Genomic DNA, 19,244 nt, shown 5'->3' on the forward strand with positions numbered 1-19,244 from the left:
CTTCCCCGACCCTGACCAGACACACCTGTTCACATCTCTTTTGGCCTCAAAAACGCATCTGTGCTGAGCGCTTATTGAGCACTTACTGTGTGCGCAAGAACTTTTCATCACTTGATTCATTTAATCCTCATGACAATGCTGCAGAAGTTAGTACCGTCATCATTCCCATTTTCCAGGTGAGAAAATAGAGAGGGAAGTGACTTGCCCAGGGCACACAGCAGCAAGGAGGCAGAGCCAGGATTTGAACCCAGGCAGACGGGCTCGAGAGCCCAAATTCCAATTCGAGCCCTGGCCTTTGACTTGCCAGGTGGCACTGGGTTAGTAGTTCTACTTCTCTGAGCCTCAGTCTCCTCATCTGTGAAATAGGTACAGTCCTCACCTCCCTTAATTGTTCTGAGGATCGGAGGGGGTGACACAGGAGAGCTGGGAACACACTGGGCTTCTACAGGCTCCCTGTTGTCAGAGCCACCCTCAAGATGAGATTTGGGGCAAGTAGATGAGACGGGCTGCGAAGAGTTTTGCTATTTGCTAAACTGTGTGACCTGGTAAAGGGAGCTGGCCCTGTGCCTCAACTCCCTCGCCTGTAAAGTGGGAATGGCAATGGTTGCCCTTCTCTCATAGGGTTATTGTGTGGATGAAATGAGATGGTACAAGTAGAGCCGGAGCATGGCATTCAGCGGGTTTTCATGAGGGAGCCCGTGCCTGCCCCCCAGGGCCGTGACCAGCATCCCTCAGACTCCAAGCTGGTCTGATACCCCAAGACCCACGGACGGGGAAGAAAAGGCAGACGTCAATTTATTACAAACAAAGAGATCAAACCATCAGATGTTTGTGAGGGTCTTTCTCCTGTTTATTGACAAGGCCCGGCCCGGCCTGTCCCGCTTACTCCTCTTCAAAGGAGGTGTCCACTGGTGGGAAGGGGCCAGGCCCACCGGCTCCAATCGGGGGCTCCTCCGGAGGGCACAGGCGGTCGGTGGCATGCGGGCAGACCCTGCCCCCGTCAGTCCAGCTTCAAGTCGAGCACCAGCACCAGCGCACTCTGGCAGGAGGCAAAGGGCCAGGTGGGGATGAGTGGCCGTGGCAGGGGGTAGGGCCGGTCGGGCTCATGGCCCCGAAATGGAAGCCAGGAGCAGAGGCGAAACTAGACCCGCCTGTGGCCCTTCGTGTCTCCGGGTGTCAGTTTTCTCAACGGTCAGGTGGGGACAGCATCCCTCCCTCTCGGAGTGGAGAGATCAAGTGAGAAAAATGTACATTCAATGCTCCAAGCACAACACTTGGCAGGTAACGTAAAGCTAGTATTTATTAAGCACTTACTGTATGCCTTTAGGTGAACTATCTCAATAGCTCTCTGAGGTGGGTACACCCCTGTTATCAACGGAAACACGGAGGCATAGAGAAAAGTGAAGTGATTTGCCCAAGGTGATGGAGAAGGAAGGCAGCAGAATCCAGGTTCCCTCCTGGGGAGCCCCTGGCCAAAGGGGGCCCAAGTCCTGAGGGGCAGGGTCTTGCTCAAGGGAGTGGCGGGATCATACTGATGGCCACTGCCCTCCTCAAGCCTCCTCCCCCCTGATGCATTTGGCCATTCATTGCTCCTGATTCATTGGCCAAACGTGTTGACTGACACGGCTTTTCTCAGCTCCTTTCCTCACCTCTACTATGTCCAGCTCCGCCAGGTTGTAATCTATGTCCAGCAAGTCTGGAAGTGGGAACCCGACTTGGAGCACATCTGAGAAACACAGTAAGAGTCATTTCAGCGACTGCTCTGTAGCTGACTACTCCTTAAAGCCTCTGTCTCTCTCTGTCTCAAAAATAAATAAACATTAAAAAAAAAAATAGACTACATCAGCCTCAAAGACTCAGCAGTGACTATTCACTCCCTTTTAGCCTCCCTTATCTGGGGTCAGTGAAAGGGCCTTGAGAGCACCCAGGTGGCATCCCTTCCTGCTTACAGTGCTTCTTTAAAAAAAATTTTTTTTTCTTCAACGTTTTTATTTATTTGTGGGACAGAGAGAGACAGAGCATGAACGGGGGAGGGGCAGAGAGAGAGGGAGACACAGAATCGGAAACAGGCTCCAGGCTCTGAGCCATCAGCCCAGAGCCTGATGCGGGGCTCGAACCCACGGACCGCAAGATCGTGACCTGGCTGAAGTCAGATGCTTAACCGACTGCGCCACCCAGGCGCCCCATCTGCTTATAGTGCTTCTTAACAACCAGCAAAATCAAAGCCCACAGGAGCCCTCACCATTGACGGCTGGGACATACGCCTCTTGGAGATAATCAGTGATGAAGCCAGTCAACTCCTTCTCCTGGGGGTGAGAGAGGAGAGGGAATACTCACATCCATTGTTCACTTCACTTCACTTCACTTCACTTCAATTCATCCAGTGTGAGTAACTGGATGGAAAAGTAGGATGTTGAAGTAGGAAAATCTGATGCTCAGATTCTCGCAGCCCTCACTTCGACTGGGTGTGGGGACCACAGCAATGAATATTAGAGACATGAAATAATTTGTCCACCTAGCGTCAAAACTGGGCTGGACCCTGCTTAACTGTAGGCTGATGCCCTATACCTCCACTTGGTTCCTGTTGAGTGACATATGGGCCTGGGGTCATAGTGCAGGAGGAATTCAAGACACCGTGGGTGACCTGTGGACTTCATTTTGCTCCTACAGAAAACTCAGTAGTTTCAATCAGTCATTCACTCACCACCACTCTGTACCTCAGTTTCCCCATCTGTGAAAGTGGAATGTAATAGCACCTAAGCACAGGGATTCGGCAAGTTTGGGTACAGCCCAGAGCAGAGTGAGGACACAACAAGTGCTGTTGTTATTATTGTTGACCAGCTGCTCAGGTTCCATCTTGGGCCCTGAGGCTACAAAGACTAATAAAAATGACAGCCAGGCCAACCAAGCCAGCCTCAGGCTGCTGCTATGCATGACAGTGTTATTAAAACCAATCCAGGGAGATGTCCAGAATCTATCCAGAAAAGGAGATGGACTCAGAGAGGCTAAGTGACTTTCCCAGGGTCACACAGCACGTCAGCTGCCCCAAGCCCCACAGTGGTCGCTCTATTCACTCTGCCTCCATTTCAGGGCCCGTCCCCGCAGTGCCGAGGGAGAATAGGCACAGTCTTGCCCCCAAACCAGGTCAGGAAGAAGAACTTGAGATACTTACACTGAAGGCACCAATCGAGGAGGACTCCCGTGATAGGCTCAGTAATCTGCATGGGGTGTTGCGGGGGATAAGGAGCAGACAGCACAGTCAGAGCCACTGCCCCTGGCCATGGATAAAGGGGACCACAAATACCCACAACCCCTGTCTGAGGCAGAAGTCCCTGTACAGCCTTCAGACCAGGTGCTCATAAGCCTCTGCTTGGATACTACCTATGACGGGGCACTCATCACCTTTCATTATAGCCCATATTATTTGCCACAGCTCAAATCACTTCCTCATCTCATCGGTCCTGACTCTTCCCTCTGGGACCCCCAGTCACATCTATTGCTCCTGCCCAAGGCCAGGTATGCAGAGGTTTGCTGCCCAACCAGTCAGCTCCAGATCCTTGCGGGGCACAAGATTAGGACCCTTCACGTGACCTCCTTCCCTGCACAGCCTCCAATAAGCACTAATACATGATGGCACCAGAACAGGCCACGTGATGGTCGTCTGGGGGCTTTATCTTCCCAAATTCTATTCTTTATTCCAGTAGCAGACGCTCCATTTTCCACTCTCATTCCAAGGCCTACAGAGTTGCAGTGTGAGCACATGACCCAGACCTGGCCCATCAGAGCATTTCATCTCTGGTGTCAGCGATTGGTTTAGGATTGGCCATGTGGTCCATGCTAAGCCAATGAGAAGCAGTCTTGGTAATTTAGTTAGAACTATCGGACAACAGGCCTCTTTTGTTGTTGGCCTCTTTGCCACCACCCGGCGGGGAGAGGCTGCCTGAGAATTTAGCCAACAAAGTGGACAGCAAAGGCCAAGGGAGGAGGGAGATCCTGAGGACTTTGGGCACCTAAGATCTAGCCGTGCCTGAAATTAAGATCTACCCCTAGAGTCTCCAATCACGTGAGCCCAAAGATTCCCTTTTGGGCTTAAGCCAGTTAAGTTGAAATTGCCTCTGAAAGAATCCTGGCCGAATACAAGTCAGATCAAAGATTAAGACAAATATAACAATTAATGAGTAACTGGATGGAAAACTAGGATGTTGAAGTAGGATAGTGAGTATAATATACGTAGCCACTGCTCCCATATAAATGTTAGCTGTTGCTAGCATGACAGGCTTCCAGGAGGAGGTGGCATTTGAAGTGGCACAGGGAAAAACCTATTAAGGGAAAAGGGGACATGGACCCACGATCAGACGTGCTGTGCAAGAGCCTAGTGGGAGCACTGGTGGGAGAATTTGAGAAAGGACTTGAGGACCAGGCTAAGATTTGAGAAAAGATCATGCAGGTAACAAGCTAGTGAGGATTTTAGGACAGGGGTAGTGACCAGAGCAGCCTGGCAGTGTGGGCCATGCTGGATGGACCAGTGGGAGACTATGGAGCAGAAAACCAAGCACTGGTGGTAATGCCCACGCGGGAGTACAGGGACGCCGGCACAGGCAGCAGACTCCTACCTGTCCAGAGAGGTGACCATCAGCAGCCGGTCCTCACGAACTGAGTACTGGATTTTCAGGTTGAAGTGCTGGTGGGTGGCGGGTGGGGACAAAAGCAGGGAGAAGGCAGTGGTAAAACCAGGGCCCCACCTTCCCAGTACCATTGCCTTAACAAAGTAGAGGTCTTCCTCTCTGCCCATCTTATCTGCAGGAACTGAATCCAGTAGTCTCCCCTTGCCCCCAGCCCAGGCTCCTTATCTTCTCTGTAGCTGCCCCAGGACAAGACTCTCAGAATACCTAGCACATTTGTAGGTCCTTGTGCATACCGCACTATTGTTTCAGCCTTTGAACATCCTGTGATCTCTACCTGGAGTGCCCTCCATCACCAGCCTCCCCAGCATCAACCCTTTCCCTGGCCAGCTCCTGCTCAACCTTCAAAACACAGCTCAGGCATCACCTCCTCTGGGAAGTCCTCTGTGATTTCCTCAACTAGATTTGGGATCTTCCGAGGATCCCATAATCCCCTGGGTGAGCCCTTCTCTGCCTTTGTAGATGCTAATGAAGGTGGGGGGGGAAGGGGGGGAGAACAAAAGGAGAGAGGAAGGAGAGAGAAAGGAAGGACTGAACTCTTGACCTCAGTTTGTTGATCTTTCTAGCCATTCAAAGGTTTAGTGGCAGAGCCAAGGATCAGACGCCAGGTGACAGTTCCCAGGAGGTTAGGATCACATAAATGACAGTAATTAAGGATTCTTCAATCCATTACTTGGCTATTAACTAAGATCCTACACTCCAGTCTTGAACAGCCACAAGGCTGGGCCTAAATGGGGAACAGATTCTACTCACAGTTTCCAGGAGAAAGAGGGATACAGGAGCTTTCCCTCGCCTCCGAGCAGCAAACATCTCCAGGGTGCCATGGAGGTGCAGCAGGCTCTTTCCTGTCTTCATGGTGACTTTGGGGGGCTTGTTTATCCTGATCTGGGTCACCAAGGGCTTCGGCTTGGGATAGGCCTTAGCTACCTACAGAAAGCAGGAAATTCTCCTCAGGGAATGCCACCTCAGACAAGGTGGCTTCAGTTGAAACCAGGAGTCCCTCCTGAAATAAGGCGATTTGTACCTTGGACACAGGAAACATGGCATGCAAGGGCTGGAATGTGTCTATCAGGAAATAAACAAAACAGACAATCTGGCTATTTCTTATTGGACATAGAAAGTAAATCTCACAAAACCTGAGCTGCTTCTATGCTGGACCCAAAGAGCACTTTATGGAGACGTTGGGATGATTCCACATCAGTCAAGGGAAATGTGGCCTTGAAAAGCTGCCTCCCAAGGGTGCCTGGGCAGTTCAGTCAGTTAAGTGTCTGACTTCAGCTCAGGTCATGATCTCACAGTTCACGAGTTCAAGCCCTGCATTGGGTTCTGTGCTGACAGCTCAGAGCCTGGAGTCTGCTTCAGCTTCTGTATCTCCCTCTCTCTTTGCCTCCCCCTCCACCCCCGACTTGCACTCTGTCTCTCTTAAAAATAAACATTAAACAAAAAAAAATTTTTTTTAAGAAAAAAAAAGAAAAGATGCCTCTCAAATCCCTTGTCCCTTCAACTGGAAAACAAGGCCAAGTAGGCATGGTGGTCATGGCAGGTCAGGGCACTCACTTTAGGGATGAAGCCAGCCAGTGTCTTAGTGGTTTGTGGGGGCAGCTTACCAATCTACAAAACAAAATCAAGGTTAGGACTACTAAAGCCCTCCCCTACCCTTCCTAACAGACTCTATAAAGTATGCCCTCTGAGGTTCCCTTCATCATAACCTTATTACTCTGTGATTAAGTAGGTAAGGAGACCCTGGCTAGCCCAGACTGTGGCTTATACATCCCAATGCCCATGGCTCTTAGCATAACGTCAGATGCTGAGAAAATGTTGGATGAAAAAGTGGCAGACAGATGGATGGATGTGATGTATGAGAAGGGGTGGGTGGACAGCTTTGTGGATGGATAGATGAATGGGAAATGGATAAACAAATGAGTGCTGAATGGATGCATGGATGGACGGATGGATGAACACTTATGTAGGAGAATGAATAATAGATGCACAGGTGGGGGGTGGATGGAAGGATGGAAGGAATGACGTATGGGAGGAGAGTGGATATGAAGGTGTGGAATGGTCTGATAAACAGGTGGGAGAATGGATGATGAATGGATTGATTGGTGGGAGGATGGATGAGAAAGTACATGGATGGATGGTGGTTACATGGATGGGGGGATGAATGCCTTGATCAGTGATGACGGATGAATGGATAGATGAGTAGGAGGATGAATAATGGAGAGTTGGGTGGATAGATGGGTGTTTGGGTGACTAAGGTCAGATACGTGGACTCACTTATTCAGTAGTACCAGACCCTGTTCTAGGTATGGATTGCATAAAGGGTGCATGGATACTAGCTGGAAGGCTAGAGTCTACAGCATGAATATATGATAGCGAGATGAATGAATGAGTGGCTGATGACCGGATAAAAAGAAGGTGGATGGATGGCCAGTATATGAGAGTTGCAGGTTGATGGATATATATACCTGGCTGTGTCAACAGTTGGAAGGATAGATGAGTAGATGGCGGTTACATGAACAGAGAGATGGTAGGTTTGGGGGCAAACTGATGATAGAAACCCAGATCAGTCCTGGCATCTCCCAGTCTTGGTGTTGCCCAGGGCCCCAGGATAATTCTCAGAATAGACACACCGGGCAAGGACTGTCATTACAGGGCAGCTCACCTTCATATCCTGGACATTCACATTAAAGGACTTCTGCAGAAGGGCAAGCTCTGTGGTGAGGAAGGTGGCCGAGAGCAGCAGCTGTGAAGAGCCTTCAGCATAGCCCTCAGGGAACTCGAGGGCCTCCCCGGCATCAGCAAGCTGGATGGTGTTGCCCTCTTGCTGCTGCACCACAGGCTGTGGGACAGCGGGGAGAGACATGCTTAGCCTTGGCCATGAAGAACTACGGCTGCGGGCAAGGCTCTGCCCTCAAAACTAAATCAGCCTCCAAGTTGGCAAGTCCCTAGATGGGAGAGCCAAGAGCAGGCTACCCTCCCAGTGTACAGATGGGCAAACTGGGACCTGTGAAGATAAGGGAACCAGTCACTAATCGATGGTGGTTGCTGATGGGATTGCTTAAGTAACTTCATTTAGTCTGACTGACCAGTTGGAGCACTCATTGATACAGACCTGCTTTCTGTGTATTCTCAGAAGAGGTAAATAGCAAACAACGTGGGGCCTGGAAGAACCACACCGGAGGGAGACTTCACAGGGAGATGACATTGCGGGATTTTTCTTCCCATTCCTGGAGGAGGCATCTCACCTAGTCACCTGGAGATCTGGAGACCTGAGTGAGGACCCAACTCTGCCACCAGCTCACAGTGAGACCCTAACCAAGTCCTGCCTCCTCCCTGGGCCCCAGTGTTCCCATCTGTACAACTGGGTGGGCCACTCATTGGGAGAAGCAGACAGCCTCGGAGAAGGTGCATGTGTGGGGTCAGCAGTCCTGGAAGTCAGCTCAGGACGAAGGGTTCATGTTGACAGCAGAAAGAGGGAGAAGGTTTCAGTTTCGGGGAACACTTTCATGGCGGGCCTGGTCTGCCAGGGCCCGAGGAGCCCTCACACCCTCCACAACCCAGTCCAGCCGCCTCCCCTGGCAGAGGCAGGCTGGTGAGAGCCCTGTCCCCTGGTGGCCCCCTGGCACTTACACTGAAGTCTACTTGGAGATAGTTGGCTGTGGTGGTTGGCATGGATGTCAGGACATATTTGACGATGCCCATCTGGCCCACCGGCATGGGAGCTGTGCAAAAGGAGGTTCTACTCAGAGAGGCACCAACTGCGGGCAAGCCATAGAGGCTGGCACCGGTCAGCTGCCACCTGAGCTGGCCTGGGTGCCAGGAACCCTTGCCCTCTGTGTGACCCAAGGCAAGTTACTTGAGCCTCCCGGGGTCTTAGTAATTCCATCTGTAGGAGGGAGGCCATGGTGGCTGGCCTGGAAATCCTCCTCCCACACACCTCTCTGCAGGCACAGAGCTTGAGAGTTCCCGAGGGGTGTTGTGGCTCAGTTCCCACAATAGACTGGCGTGATTAGGATTATTGGCTCTGTTTTACAGACGAGAAAACTGAGGCTCAGAGGAATGAAATGATTTGCTCCAGGCCACACTACTGAGCACACGAGCCAGTTTTCTTCAGGCCCAGCCATTGGGCTCTCCTGTCACCTGACTAGGGAACCCTATGAATCCTGAGAAAACAGAGGTAGTAAATCCCCTCGACAAAGGAAAGAGTTAGAGGTCACCACTATAGGATTACTATTCAGGGTGTAGGCTTTGTGGATGAGCCTACGATAGCTGCTGTTCTTGGAGTCTAGGGGGTGAGGGGTAGAACACTGGATGGAAGGCGGAGACAAAAAGCCCAGAGTCCCTCAGGGCCTCAGGCCTCCCATCTGGACAGTAGGCAGATGGAGGGACACCATGACCTTAGACCTCCTGAGTCCTAAGCCTGGGCTTAGAGCAGATGCTTGAATGGAGAACGGGGGCCTCAAAGTCCAGCCATCCTGATGTCCCCATGTGTGAGCGAGGCATGGCTAGGGCTACCTACCATTCAGGTTGGCCCACTTCCTGTTCACATACACCAGGACCGCATCGATGGCTGGACACATCTGGAAGCAGAGAAGGTACTGGGCTGAGGGGGCCCCTGCATGGAAGCCTCACTTCTCACAGCTGAATGGTACTCCATGGGGAGACCCAAGAGCCCTGGAGGGACAAGGGCTGAAGGGGAAACCGAGTCTACACATCACATGGAAAATCAATGGCAGAACCTGGACTAGAATCCAGAGCTCCTGACCACAGCCTGAAAATCAGTAGACTCATTCCCCAATGAGAGGAATGAGTAATGGAGGCGGGGCGGGGGGGCAGGCTGTGGTATGTAGTCTGCCATTTTCTCCTTCTGTGCTCATGGCAGACATCACTAGAGACACCAACAGCCTCAGAATCCTCCTCAGCTACCGTCAGTCAGTCAGGGTCACAGCCAAGGGAAAACGCACTCGCCATGGTCTGAGCATACCTATGGATGTGGGTTGACACTTGCCCTGGTACTCACCAGGCTAGGAAGCACTTTGTGTAGGGTGCTGTCCAGGAACTTGTTGACAACCTTAGGCAGCATGCTGGACGCAGAGGATGGGGACAGGGCACAGATGGCAGGAAATTAGGCACAGGACATTCAGGGACACAACTGGGGAAGTGCAGTGGCTCGGGAAGTGGGAAGCTGGGCAGGGGTGGTAGCGTGGACCCCAACTTCCTCCCCAGCCACAGAGCCCCTCACTTGCTAGGCAGGTTGGTCTTCACGCTGACCAGGATGACCTCACAGCCCTCACTCTTGAATGTGGGGAGACCCGTTTTCTCATCCTGCAGAAGCCGGTTGGTGGCTGTGATGTTCAGAACCACGATGATCTCCATGTTCCCACCTATGAAGCTGGAGGAGAGGGCAAGCAGGCATCATGGGCATCTTTGCCACTGTGGCCACTCTCCCTGTCTCCTCTTTGCCCTCAGTCTCAGCAGCTCTGGGAGGAGGAAAGGGTGAGGCACCACCCCCACAGGATAGAAAAGAAGATGGATTTGCCCAAGGTCACAAAATGGGTCTTTCCTGTTCCCTTTTGCTTTGGTAACCTCCTACACATCCTTCAAAACCCTACTCAGCTATCATTATCTCACCCAAAGCCTTTTCTGGTTCCCCTCATGCTGCCAGTGCTTCCTCTGTCCTAGGCTAGTCACTGAGTTTGTGATCGTCTGTGCTCAAGTCTGGTTCCCATCAAATGCAGGAACCCAACATGCACTATCTCAGACCACAGTGCCCAGGTGGCTCCCAGTAGGTATGCAATACATGTACATGTAAGAGTAAGACGAGGCCATCTCCCTTCCCTCCCGCCCTCCTCTGCTGTACTCACCTCTTGCCAGTGATGGTCATGCCGGTGGATACACACTGGAAGATGCCCACCCCAGGTAGGAAGCTCAGTGTGATGACAGGCAGCTGCACATCCTTCACCTTCAGACTGGGAGGCGACAGACATCCACAGCAATGAAACCAGGCAGGTGAGAGCCAGGCTCTTAACCCACTCCTCCACCCCCTGGCTGGGGAAGTCTTGCGTTAATCCCCCCATCCCATGTCATAAGGAGAAGCCTGCCTGGCCATTGAGAAACGCAAGGGCTGGACACGAACCAGTTTGTACACAGAAGTACTTGTGTACGACTTGGCCGGGTGATCTGGGGCTGCACCCTTCCCCTTGGTGGGCCTCAGTTTCCCCACTGGCAAAATGGGGAGGTTTGCCTGGATCAGGGCTTTTCAACAGTGGCACCGTTGACATGTGGGCAGAATAATTCTTTGCTGTGGGGGGCTGACCTGTGCCTTGAAGGATGGTTAGCTGCATCCCTGGCTTCCACCCCTGGAGGCACCATATGCACCTCTGCCTACCCTCTCCAGCAAGTCGCGATAACCAAAAATGTTTCCAGACATTGCCGAATGTCCCTTGGAGGCAAAACGCCCCTGGCTGAAAACCACCAGTCGAGATCCAGGATAACAAAGACATGGCCCGCCTAATCCTCCCCTCCCTTCCTGAGCTCTTGGCAGACATTGCTAATTGATCACAGTCTGTGCCACAGAGCCCACCCTCCCCAGCACCTCATTCCAGGCAGGCCCTACCAATCGATCCCACCGAGCGCTTGCAATGGAACCAATTTGCCTCATCATTAGATGGTGGTTGACACCTTTCTGGCTCTGTCATTTGAGAAATTTTCCTTCAATTTCACGTGCATTCAGTGAGTCCCGGCTGCATGCAGGGAGCTGGGATTTGACTTCTCAACCTTACTTCCTCCTCCCAATGCTCACAAGAGGCAGGAATTGTCTCCAGTGGATGACTGAGGCCCAGGTAGGAGCAGTGACCTACCCAGGGTCACATAGCAAGCCACCGGCAAAGCAGGGCAGAGGCCCCAGGCCCTGCCCCAGCTCTCCCTCCTGCCTTCTCAGGTCCCGGGCACAGCATTCCCCACCACCCTCTCCCTGCCACCCCCAAAGCCCTTCCCCTTGCTCACTTGGTGATGCCCTTGATGGGTTTCATTCCCGGCCGCTTCTTGCCCGCCTCAGCTGCCATCTGCTCCAGGATATGGCTCTCATCCATGGCACTCTGTACCTCTGGAAAAGGGGGGTATCCAGAGAGACACTTAGCTGGTCTCCCCGCTACTTTCCTGCCCTGGGCCAACCTCTCAGGCATCCCAGGCACAGGCCACTCACAAGTGACACCACTCTGTGCCCAGAGTCACTGTGCCCCACCCGGGGCTGGGTGATCCAGAGGCCCAGAGAGGAATCATGCCTGACCCCTGTCCTCCTCCAGCCTCACAGGGGAGACAGTTGCCAGCAGCGACAGTAACAAGTGACAAGAGCCATAATACACTGGGGCAGCTGGAGGAACCACAGGAGGCGTTTGGGCCAGAAAAGAAGAGCTGGGGAAGGCTTCCAGGAGGCGGTGCCATCTCAGTTGGTCCTGATAGGAGCAGGAAAGATAGGAATTTTCACCAGGAAGCAAAGAGGTAAAGGAGGCCACTGCCGGCAGTGGGCATACAAAATGCAAAGGTAGAGAAGCAGGGAAGAAGGTGGCAGGGTGAGGCAAGGGTGAGAAACCCAACATGGCTGGAGGGTGGGGAGGGGCATGACAGAGACTAGAACAGTTTGCGGGGGGGGGGGGGGGGGGCGGCGGACCAAGAGGGGGCCCTAAACCCCAAGCCAGAGTGGTGACCTTATCCTGTGGCCCAGCCACTCTCAAAGCCGGGGGACTAGGGAACTCGTCTGACAGCTTGTTAAAGATGCAGATTCTGCTGGTTCCCCAGGCCAGGAGGCCCCAACCCTGAATGCCACGATGCCAGAAACAAACGCCTGCACAACGGTCATAGGCCGATTCCCAGAGAGGGGACGAACACGGAGCCGGGAGAGCTGTCACCACCTCTTTGCACCTCCGTGCGACTTCATTTCCCTCAAAGTCATGGAGCTGGGAGGTGGGAAGTAAGTTTCACTAAAGCCCCTCCAGGAGGTTTTAATCTCACATTTCATTACATCTGCCCAAGTAAGGACCGGTCACCCTATTTTACATTTCTTTACATTTTATATTTACAGATGAGCAAACAGTAACGCGGAGCAGTAACACTTTGCCTGAGGTCACACAGCAAATCGGTAGCTGAGCTGGGATTTGGCTCACGTCTGTCTTCCCCACAGCCCTCTTAGGCCACCAGCCCTGCAGTCGGGGCCAGGAGAGGCTCCGGGGAAGCAGGATTTCCTGTTCTGCCTCCAACTTGCGCAGGGACCTGGGCCAAGTCACCCCATTTTCTCTGGGCCTCAGTTTCCTCCTCTGTAAGATGGCAGAGTAATATCATTGCTGCTCACTTTGTTTTGAGGCTCATAGGGTGTTCACGGCCATGCAAACATGAGTGATCGCTACCTGCCCCTCAGCCCCGGCCCCTGGCCCGCCAGCTTACCGCGGTTCATGATGTCCAGGCCCAGCCGCAGCAGCGCCCCGGGGTCAGCTCGTGTGTGGGTCAGCAGGCCACAGAGTGCCAGAAACAGGATCCGCAGCATGGCTCCACCTGTGCCGTGGGGCCTGAATTGGTTCCTAGACCCTGGTCCCCTAGACCCTGGTTCCTCCGGGGACCTCCTGTGCTCCAGAAGACAACAGGCCCCCTGGATGGTCTTGGGGGTCCAGGGGCCTCTGAACTCCAGTTCAGCAAACCTTATTACTGACTTCCAGAGGGATCAAAGAGTGTCCTGATTGAACACGGGGCCTCTGCGTCACCCCAGGAAGGTCACTTCCCCCTCTAAGCCTCAGTTTCCCCATCGGTCGGCGTGATGCGTGTTCTGACCAGCCCGCGTAAAGGGGGTGGTGGGAGGTTCAACTGCAGTTTTGCATAAGTCCAAGTGCAGCTCAGTGCCAGGCAATGCTGGGGCCGCAGAGGGGACTGGGAATTCCCAAGGCAGCATGGGAACGGGGGCCCTCTGCTCCCCCGACCCTGACACTACAGCCAATGGCACCCCCACTCCCTCCAGCTCAGTCTCACCTCCAGAAATCTCAACTTACAGCCCCTTAAGACCCCTTGAGATGAGACATTACCACACCAAAAGAGAAACTGAGGCACACACCCACAGTCCCACAGGCAGTGAGTAGACCTCCTACTCCAGGCCCTTCAAGGTGCCCAGAAAAGCCTCACCCCCAACCCTGGGCCCCCAGAAACCCCTCCCTCTCACCTACTGAGACCTGAAATGCTCCCAAGCAGAGGCCAAGTGTTTATTTCAGGTTTGAGCTGTGGCTGAAAAGAATCCAGAAGGGACCGCAGGGCCTGGTCCGTGTCACCCAGAGACGGAGAGCTCTAGTTGGACTCCTGCTAACAGCAGGCTCGGCCACTGAGGGCTGTGCGGATCCAGAGAGAGGGGCGCCTACTGGGGCCGCCTCCCCAGTCCGAGCCCATACCTGTGCTCATTCATTTGCCTCACATTTATTGAGTGCCTACTATGTGCCAGGCAGGCCAGGCTACAAGGTACACGTGGCAGAGAGAGAGTCCTGCTCCTCCTGAATCTTAAAGAGAAGTGATAGAATGGGATAAAATGCATGAGTTGTGTATGTGCGTGCGCACGGGGCACGGGGTGGGGTGCTCAGGGAAGGACTCTGAGGAGATATTCAGGCAGAGATCTGAAGGATGAGAAGCAGGAAGCTTTTAAAAAGCAAGGGAGGGGCACCTGGGCGGCTCCGTCGGTTGGGCATCCAACTCTTGACCTCCACTCAGGTCCTGATCTCAGAGTTCGTGAGTTCGAGCCCCACTGCACTGACAGTGTGGAGCCTGCTTGGGATTCTCTCTCTTCCTCTCTCCCTGCCCCTCCCCCACTCTCTCGTGCATGCTCTCTCTCTCTCTCTCTCAAAATAAATAAACAGTAAAACAACAACAACAACAACAACGACCGCCCCAGGGAGACCATTCAGGCCTATGATCACAATATTTGCTAAATGAAAGTGTGATCTACTTCTCTCTCATCCCGTTCAATTTGTAAAGCTCTATCTGGGCTTGAATATAATCACTCTTGGTGTTTCCTTGACCTCTATGGACACACACACTCGTGTGCCACGGGCATGTGCCGGGTACATGCATGCCCAGTGCCAAGTGTCTTTGAAAATCATCCCCAAGGGAACTGTCAAGTTTGGTGTCAGGGTGTCAGAGCTGGTAGGGGCTTGGTGAAGGTCTCCTCCAGCCCCAGCCCCGGCTCCCAGCTGGGGAGACTGAGCCCCAAAAAAGCACCACCTCAGTCTCCACATTCCCAGGCCAGACCTATTGCCAGGCAGTAAGGCTACTCGGGCAGGATTTTTTTGCCCTTGGGGTAAAAACGTCGCGCAGGTATTTCTAGGACAAACGGCCAATGCCAGGCTTTTGTTTCTGACTTTGCTTGACTTTTGCCTGAGCTGTTCCATCCACAGCCCGCCTGTCCATCAAGTCTTAGTTTCAGTCTTTGCCTCCTCCGCCGGGAAGCCTCCCCTCCATCCCCAACCACCCTCAGTTTCAAAGATCACAGCTTGAACTTGATTGTATTCTTAATCCATCCCACCCAAGATGAGCGTTCCCTGCTGCCCCCACCCCATCCTTTGCTCACATATTTTCCTCCACCTGAAGTCCCTTCCTCCCTCTCTTTGCCTGACAAATGCCTAACTGCCTGCTCCCTGCCGCTGTCGTCCCAGCTCAGCTGTGAGCTCCTGCAAAGAAGGACCTCCATGGTCTTCCCTCAGCTTCAGATGGAGCCCAGGGAGGCCCCTCAGGTCTTCTGTCTCCTTGATCTTGCCTAAGTCCTGCAGCGTCTGAAGATTTCAATGTCCAGTGGCTTCCTGTTAGGTGGGGAGCACTGGGTAGCCGTCAGGACATAGATCCGAGCCCTTGCTGTGTGATCTCAGGCAAGTCCCTTCCCGTCTCTGGGCCCCAGTGTTCTCAACTGTAAAAGACATTCTCTGGGGAGAGCTCCACAGGTGGGGCTTGTCCTTACCTTGCTGAGCCCAAGGATATCCTGCAGATGACCGACCTCTGCCTCCTGACCCAGGAGCGAGAAAGTCCTTATATTCAGGAGCCTGATTAGCTGTTTGGATAATTAAGGGCTTAATAAGGCCCAGATAATTATCTAGAGGTCCAAAGAACAGAGCCCTGATGTTCACGTGATGCTTCGGTCCGTTCCAATGTAAATAGCACAGAGGAGGAGAGTGGCTGGGGAGCCTGGGTGGCTGCATGAGGGTGGGCACTGGGGAGGGGATGCGGTTGCCTTAGCAGGCCGCAGTGCTCACGCTGCCCCCTCCCCTGGACTCAGCACCTCCCACCAGGCTGGACACATAGTGGGCACTCATCTGTTTCTTTCACATTGATTGAGAACCTACTGTGTGCCAGGCCTACTAGGGGTGCTGCAGTGAACGGGGTGTTGGGGCTCCTCCTGGAGCCTACAGTGGGAGACGGGCATGTGACAAATCAATAATCATAGAGCCAGGTCATTCCTGGGGAGGTAAGGGTGGTGGAAGCCGCTGAACCAGGGGGATGGGATAGGAAGGGAAGAAAGGGCTTGACATTAGAGCCAAAGATTCCTGGAGCAGAGGGTGTTGGAGCTGATGGCTGAAGGGTGAGCAAAGCCAGCTCTTCAAGGCAGTGGACAGGTGTCTCAGGCAGGTGCCAGCGATGCAAAGGCCTGGCCAGCATTGCCTGGAGCATCTGAGACTCATACAGGGCACTGGGAGCTAATGGCCCAGTGGGATATCATCAGAGGGACCCTCCTAGAGGAAATGCCAGGAGCTGGCAAATACCAGGTGAGCTGCTCTCGAGCTCCAAACCTAGAGGACAATGAAGGCAGAGTGATCCCAGGGCCACACGCAGGCTGGCCACAGAGCTGGGGCCGGAACCCAGGCCTTGGGTGTCCAGCCTCTGGTGTGCTTATCATGAGGCCCTCAGGGGGCCTGGCTGGGGGCACCTCGAGAGTGAGAGAGAGTCGCAGGGGGCTGCTGGAGGCCTGAGGTTTTCCTCATCTACCCACAGGGAGCCCATAGGTCTGAACGTTGGAGGACGCTGCTGTGCCCAATGTGCACATGGGGCCACTGAGGCCAGAGGGGGCAAGGGCCTGCCTGAGGTCAGCAGGACTGAAGCCAGGTTGGGACAGGAGGAGAGAAGGGCCTGGGCCGGCCCAGCCAGGCTTCACCCTGATCCGAGCCCTGAGCTGGAGGAGTCAGTCTACAGATAGCATCATTTTATCCCTGCTGATCCACCCCCAACAGACAGAGGGACAGACAAGCCTCACCTGCCCTCCCCCTGCAGTGCAAATCCGCCCTGGTATACCTCAGGTCACCTGGCTTTCCTTGCCTCCCCCTAGGGCCATCCCAGGTACTGTGGGGAGAGCGGGAAGGCTGGAGAAGCCCCCTGCCTAGTGTCAGCGATCTGGGCCCCCGCCCCAGCCACTGTCCCCACAGTGTGGCCTTGGCTGCTGTTTTATCCTCTCTATAATTGTGAGAAGAATAACAATACGCTTTCCGAGAGGGAAAAGGACCTTCGTGTCATCCCCTGTCCCCCCAAGTTCAAAGTAAACTGGTCCTAACTGACTTCCAATGGCCAGGTAGGAGGCAATCTCCCTAACAATGAAATTATTGTAAGGAAGCAGAGAGTTTTTCCTGGGGCCCTGGGTCGCCATGTGGCTTCAGGGTTCCCTCGGGGAATACTGGTCCAGCAAGCTTGTGGCTGGACCTCTCAAAGCTGCTCTGACCCAGCTTTCATTCAGCCAATAATAAAAGCAACAAGAGGGCCGTTTACTGTGCCCGTGACCTGCGCCAGGCATCCTGCTAAGTGTTTGATCTGCACTAGAGCATTTAAACCTTAGGACCACCCTATGAGATGAGCACTTTGGCAATTTTCTCCATTTTACAGATGGAGAAACTGAGGCTCAAGGTCATACAGCAAGTGATGGCACAACCAGGAGTTAAATCTGGATCCAAGGGACTCCAGATCCCAGGCCAAGACCTTCCAAGGCACACCCAAGAAGGCTCCCGCCTGCCCGTCTGACCTCCCTTCCACACACCCCAGGATCGCCCTGCCTGGTCCCCTATAACACCCGCCCACCACTGCTCCAAATTCAGCCTGCTTCCTCCAGGGAATCCTCCCAGCCTCCCTCCTTCCCCTACCTCTTTGACACAGAAGACTGGGCTGGTTCTGAAGTTCGGTGCCATCTTTCCCCTTCCAGGAGATGCTTTGGGGACACAACAAAGGTGGCTCCCCCATTTACCTATGGGGCTTGGTCTCCATGCGGCTTCTTGGGGCTGGGGGCTGGGGCAAGCCCGGACCAAGCATATGCAACGGTCAGCAGCTCACTAACCACACATTTATATGCACCTGCCATGCTAGGCTCTGTGAGGGAAGCCACAGGCCCCAACGACAGTGGTCTGAAATTGAAGGACGTCAGAGTCACCAGGGTGGAGGGGTTTGGGTGTGGCCAGGGGAGACTGCATTTGAGCTGGTGGACAGGGGTAAACTGGTTCAGATTCAGGTGTCCCAGGGGGAGAAAGAGCAACGGCTCAGAGAGAAAGTGTGTGCAAGGTGTATGGGGGGCGGGGGGACGCGACCCGTGAAGGAGCCAGACCAGACCTGAGAGGGCGCAGGCTCGCCTTCTCTGCCCCACGTGTCAGCAGTGACTGTCCCACGGCTCTGCATGCACCCTCCCACACTCAGATTTGTTTCAGCGTTTCCCCTTTAGAGTGAGTGTGCCCTCAGCTGCCGGCATGGGAGGGCGTGCAAGAGGAAGGGGCTTCCTGCACTTACTTAGTCGTGTGGCTGCGAGACCGTCCAACTGGCCCAGAATGTGACCCCCTCTGCCACCCTGCAGCCTCAGCCTGGGACAGGCTGTCTGCAGCCCTTTCCAAACAAACCAGAGCGCTTACCTCACCCCCCCACCCCACCCCTCTGGTGCATCCGATCTGAAAGCCTCTTGCCCCTGTCAGGGCCCGGACTCCCTCTGTAAGCACCCACACGTGTCTGCATGCAGCCGCCACCTCCCCAGTGCTCATCCCCTCCTCTCGAAGAAGCATCTATTGTAGAACCAGGCAAGGCACATCATGGGTACAAACAAAGGCCTATCTGGGTGAGGAAGCTGATTGGATAAATGGGTAGATATGTGGATGGACAGATGGATGGAAGGAAGGAGGGAAGGACGGAAGAAAGGAAGGTTGGATCACTGGACTGGCCACTTAATAGATGGACCCTATATACCGAGCTTACAATCCTTTTCTAAGCTATTAACTTTCTCTCCTGGTTGGGTCTGTATTCTTAAAATTTTTGCCTTTGTCATATTCCAAATCACCTAGCCCTGGACTGAGCCCATTTTAAGTCCAAATAAAAGTAGGATTAATGAATGAATTCACTAAGCAAGCAAATGAAATAAGAGCCGTGCTGTCCTGAGCACAATCGCGAGGTTGGATGTTAGGGTCGGGCCTTCCCTTTTCTTAGCGCTGCCCGTGCCCCTCCCTACCACCCAGACCCTGGGGTCGCTCCAGGCCCCTCCGCCTGTCACACCGAGTCGGGATGAACCTGTAACCCTTAGAGGGTGAC

General features: G+C 53.7%; 1 protein-coding gene across 1 annotated transcript; it reads right to left on the reverse strand.

Annotated features, from left to right (window-relative positions):
- Positions 1-826: 826 nt before the first annotated feature.
- BPIFB6 (BPI fold containing family B member 6) lies at positions 827-13,224 on the reverse strand. The gene is made up of 15 exons (XM_040446771.1): positions 13,128-13,224; positions 11,691-11,790; positions 10,550-10,654; positions 9,928-10,077; positions 9,706-9,769; positions 9,205-9,265; positions 8,316-8,407; positions 7,348-7,524; positions 6,240-6,293; positions 5,436-5,609; positions 4,614-4,681; positions 3,173-3,218; positions 2,243-2,306; positions 1,650-1,726; positions 827-1,039 (listed from the first exon to the last, which is right to left on the reverse strand). The coding sequence occupies exons 1-15, from the start codon at positions 13,222-13,224 to the stop codon at positions 1,001-1,003; spliced, it is 1,368 nt and encodes a 455-aa protein (XP_040302705.1). The 3' UTR covers positions 827-1,000.
- Between the last annotated feature and the right edge of the window lie 6,020 nt (positions 13,225-19,244).

Source organism: Herpailurus yagouaroundi, unplaced genomic scaffold (assembly GCF_014898765.1).
Source record: "Herpailurus yagouaroundi ecotype Mexico unplaced genomic scaffold, PumYag 196, whole genome shotgun sequence".
Lineage (NCBI taxonomy): Eukaryota > Metazoa > Chordata > Mammalia > Carnivora > Felidae > Herpailurus > Herpailurus yagouaroundi.

Bases quoted from the DNA above. Each gene is read 5' to 3' on its own strand.
- BPIFB6 (XM_040446771.1), bottom strand. From the start codon at position 13,224: ATGCTGCGGATCCTGTTTCTGGCACTCTGTGGCCTGCTGACCCACACA. The intron at 9,770-9,927 runs GTGAGGGGCTCT...CTCTGCGTCCAG, and splicing joins AAGACCAACCTGCCTAGCAA to CATGCTGCCTAAGGTTGTCA. The intron at 6,294-7,347 runs GTGAGCTGCCCT...TTTGTTTTGTAG, and splicing joins TGAATGTCCAGGATATGAAG to ATTGGTAAGCTGCCCCCACA.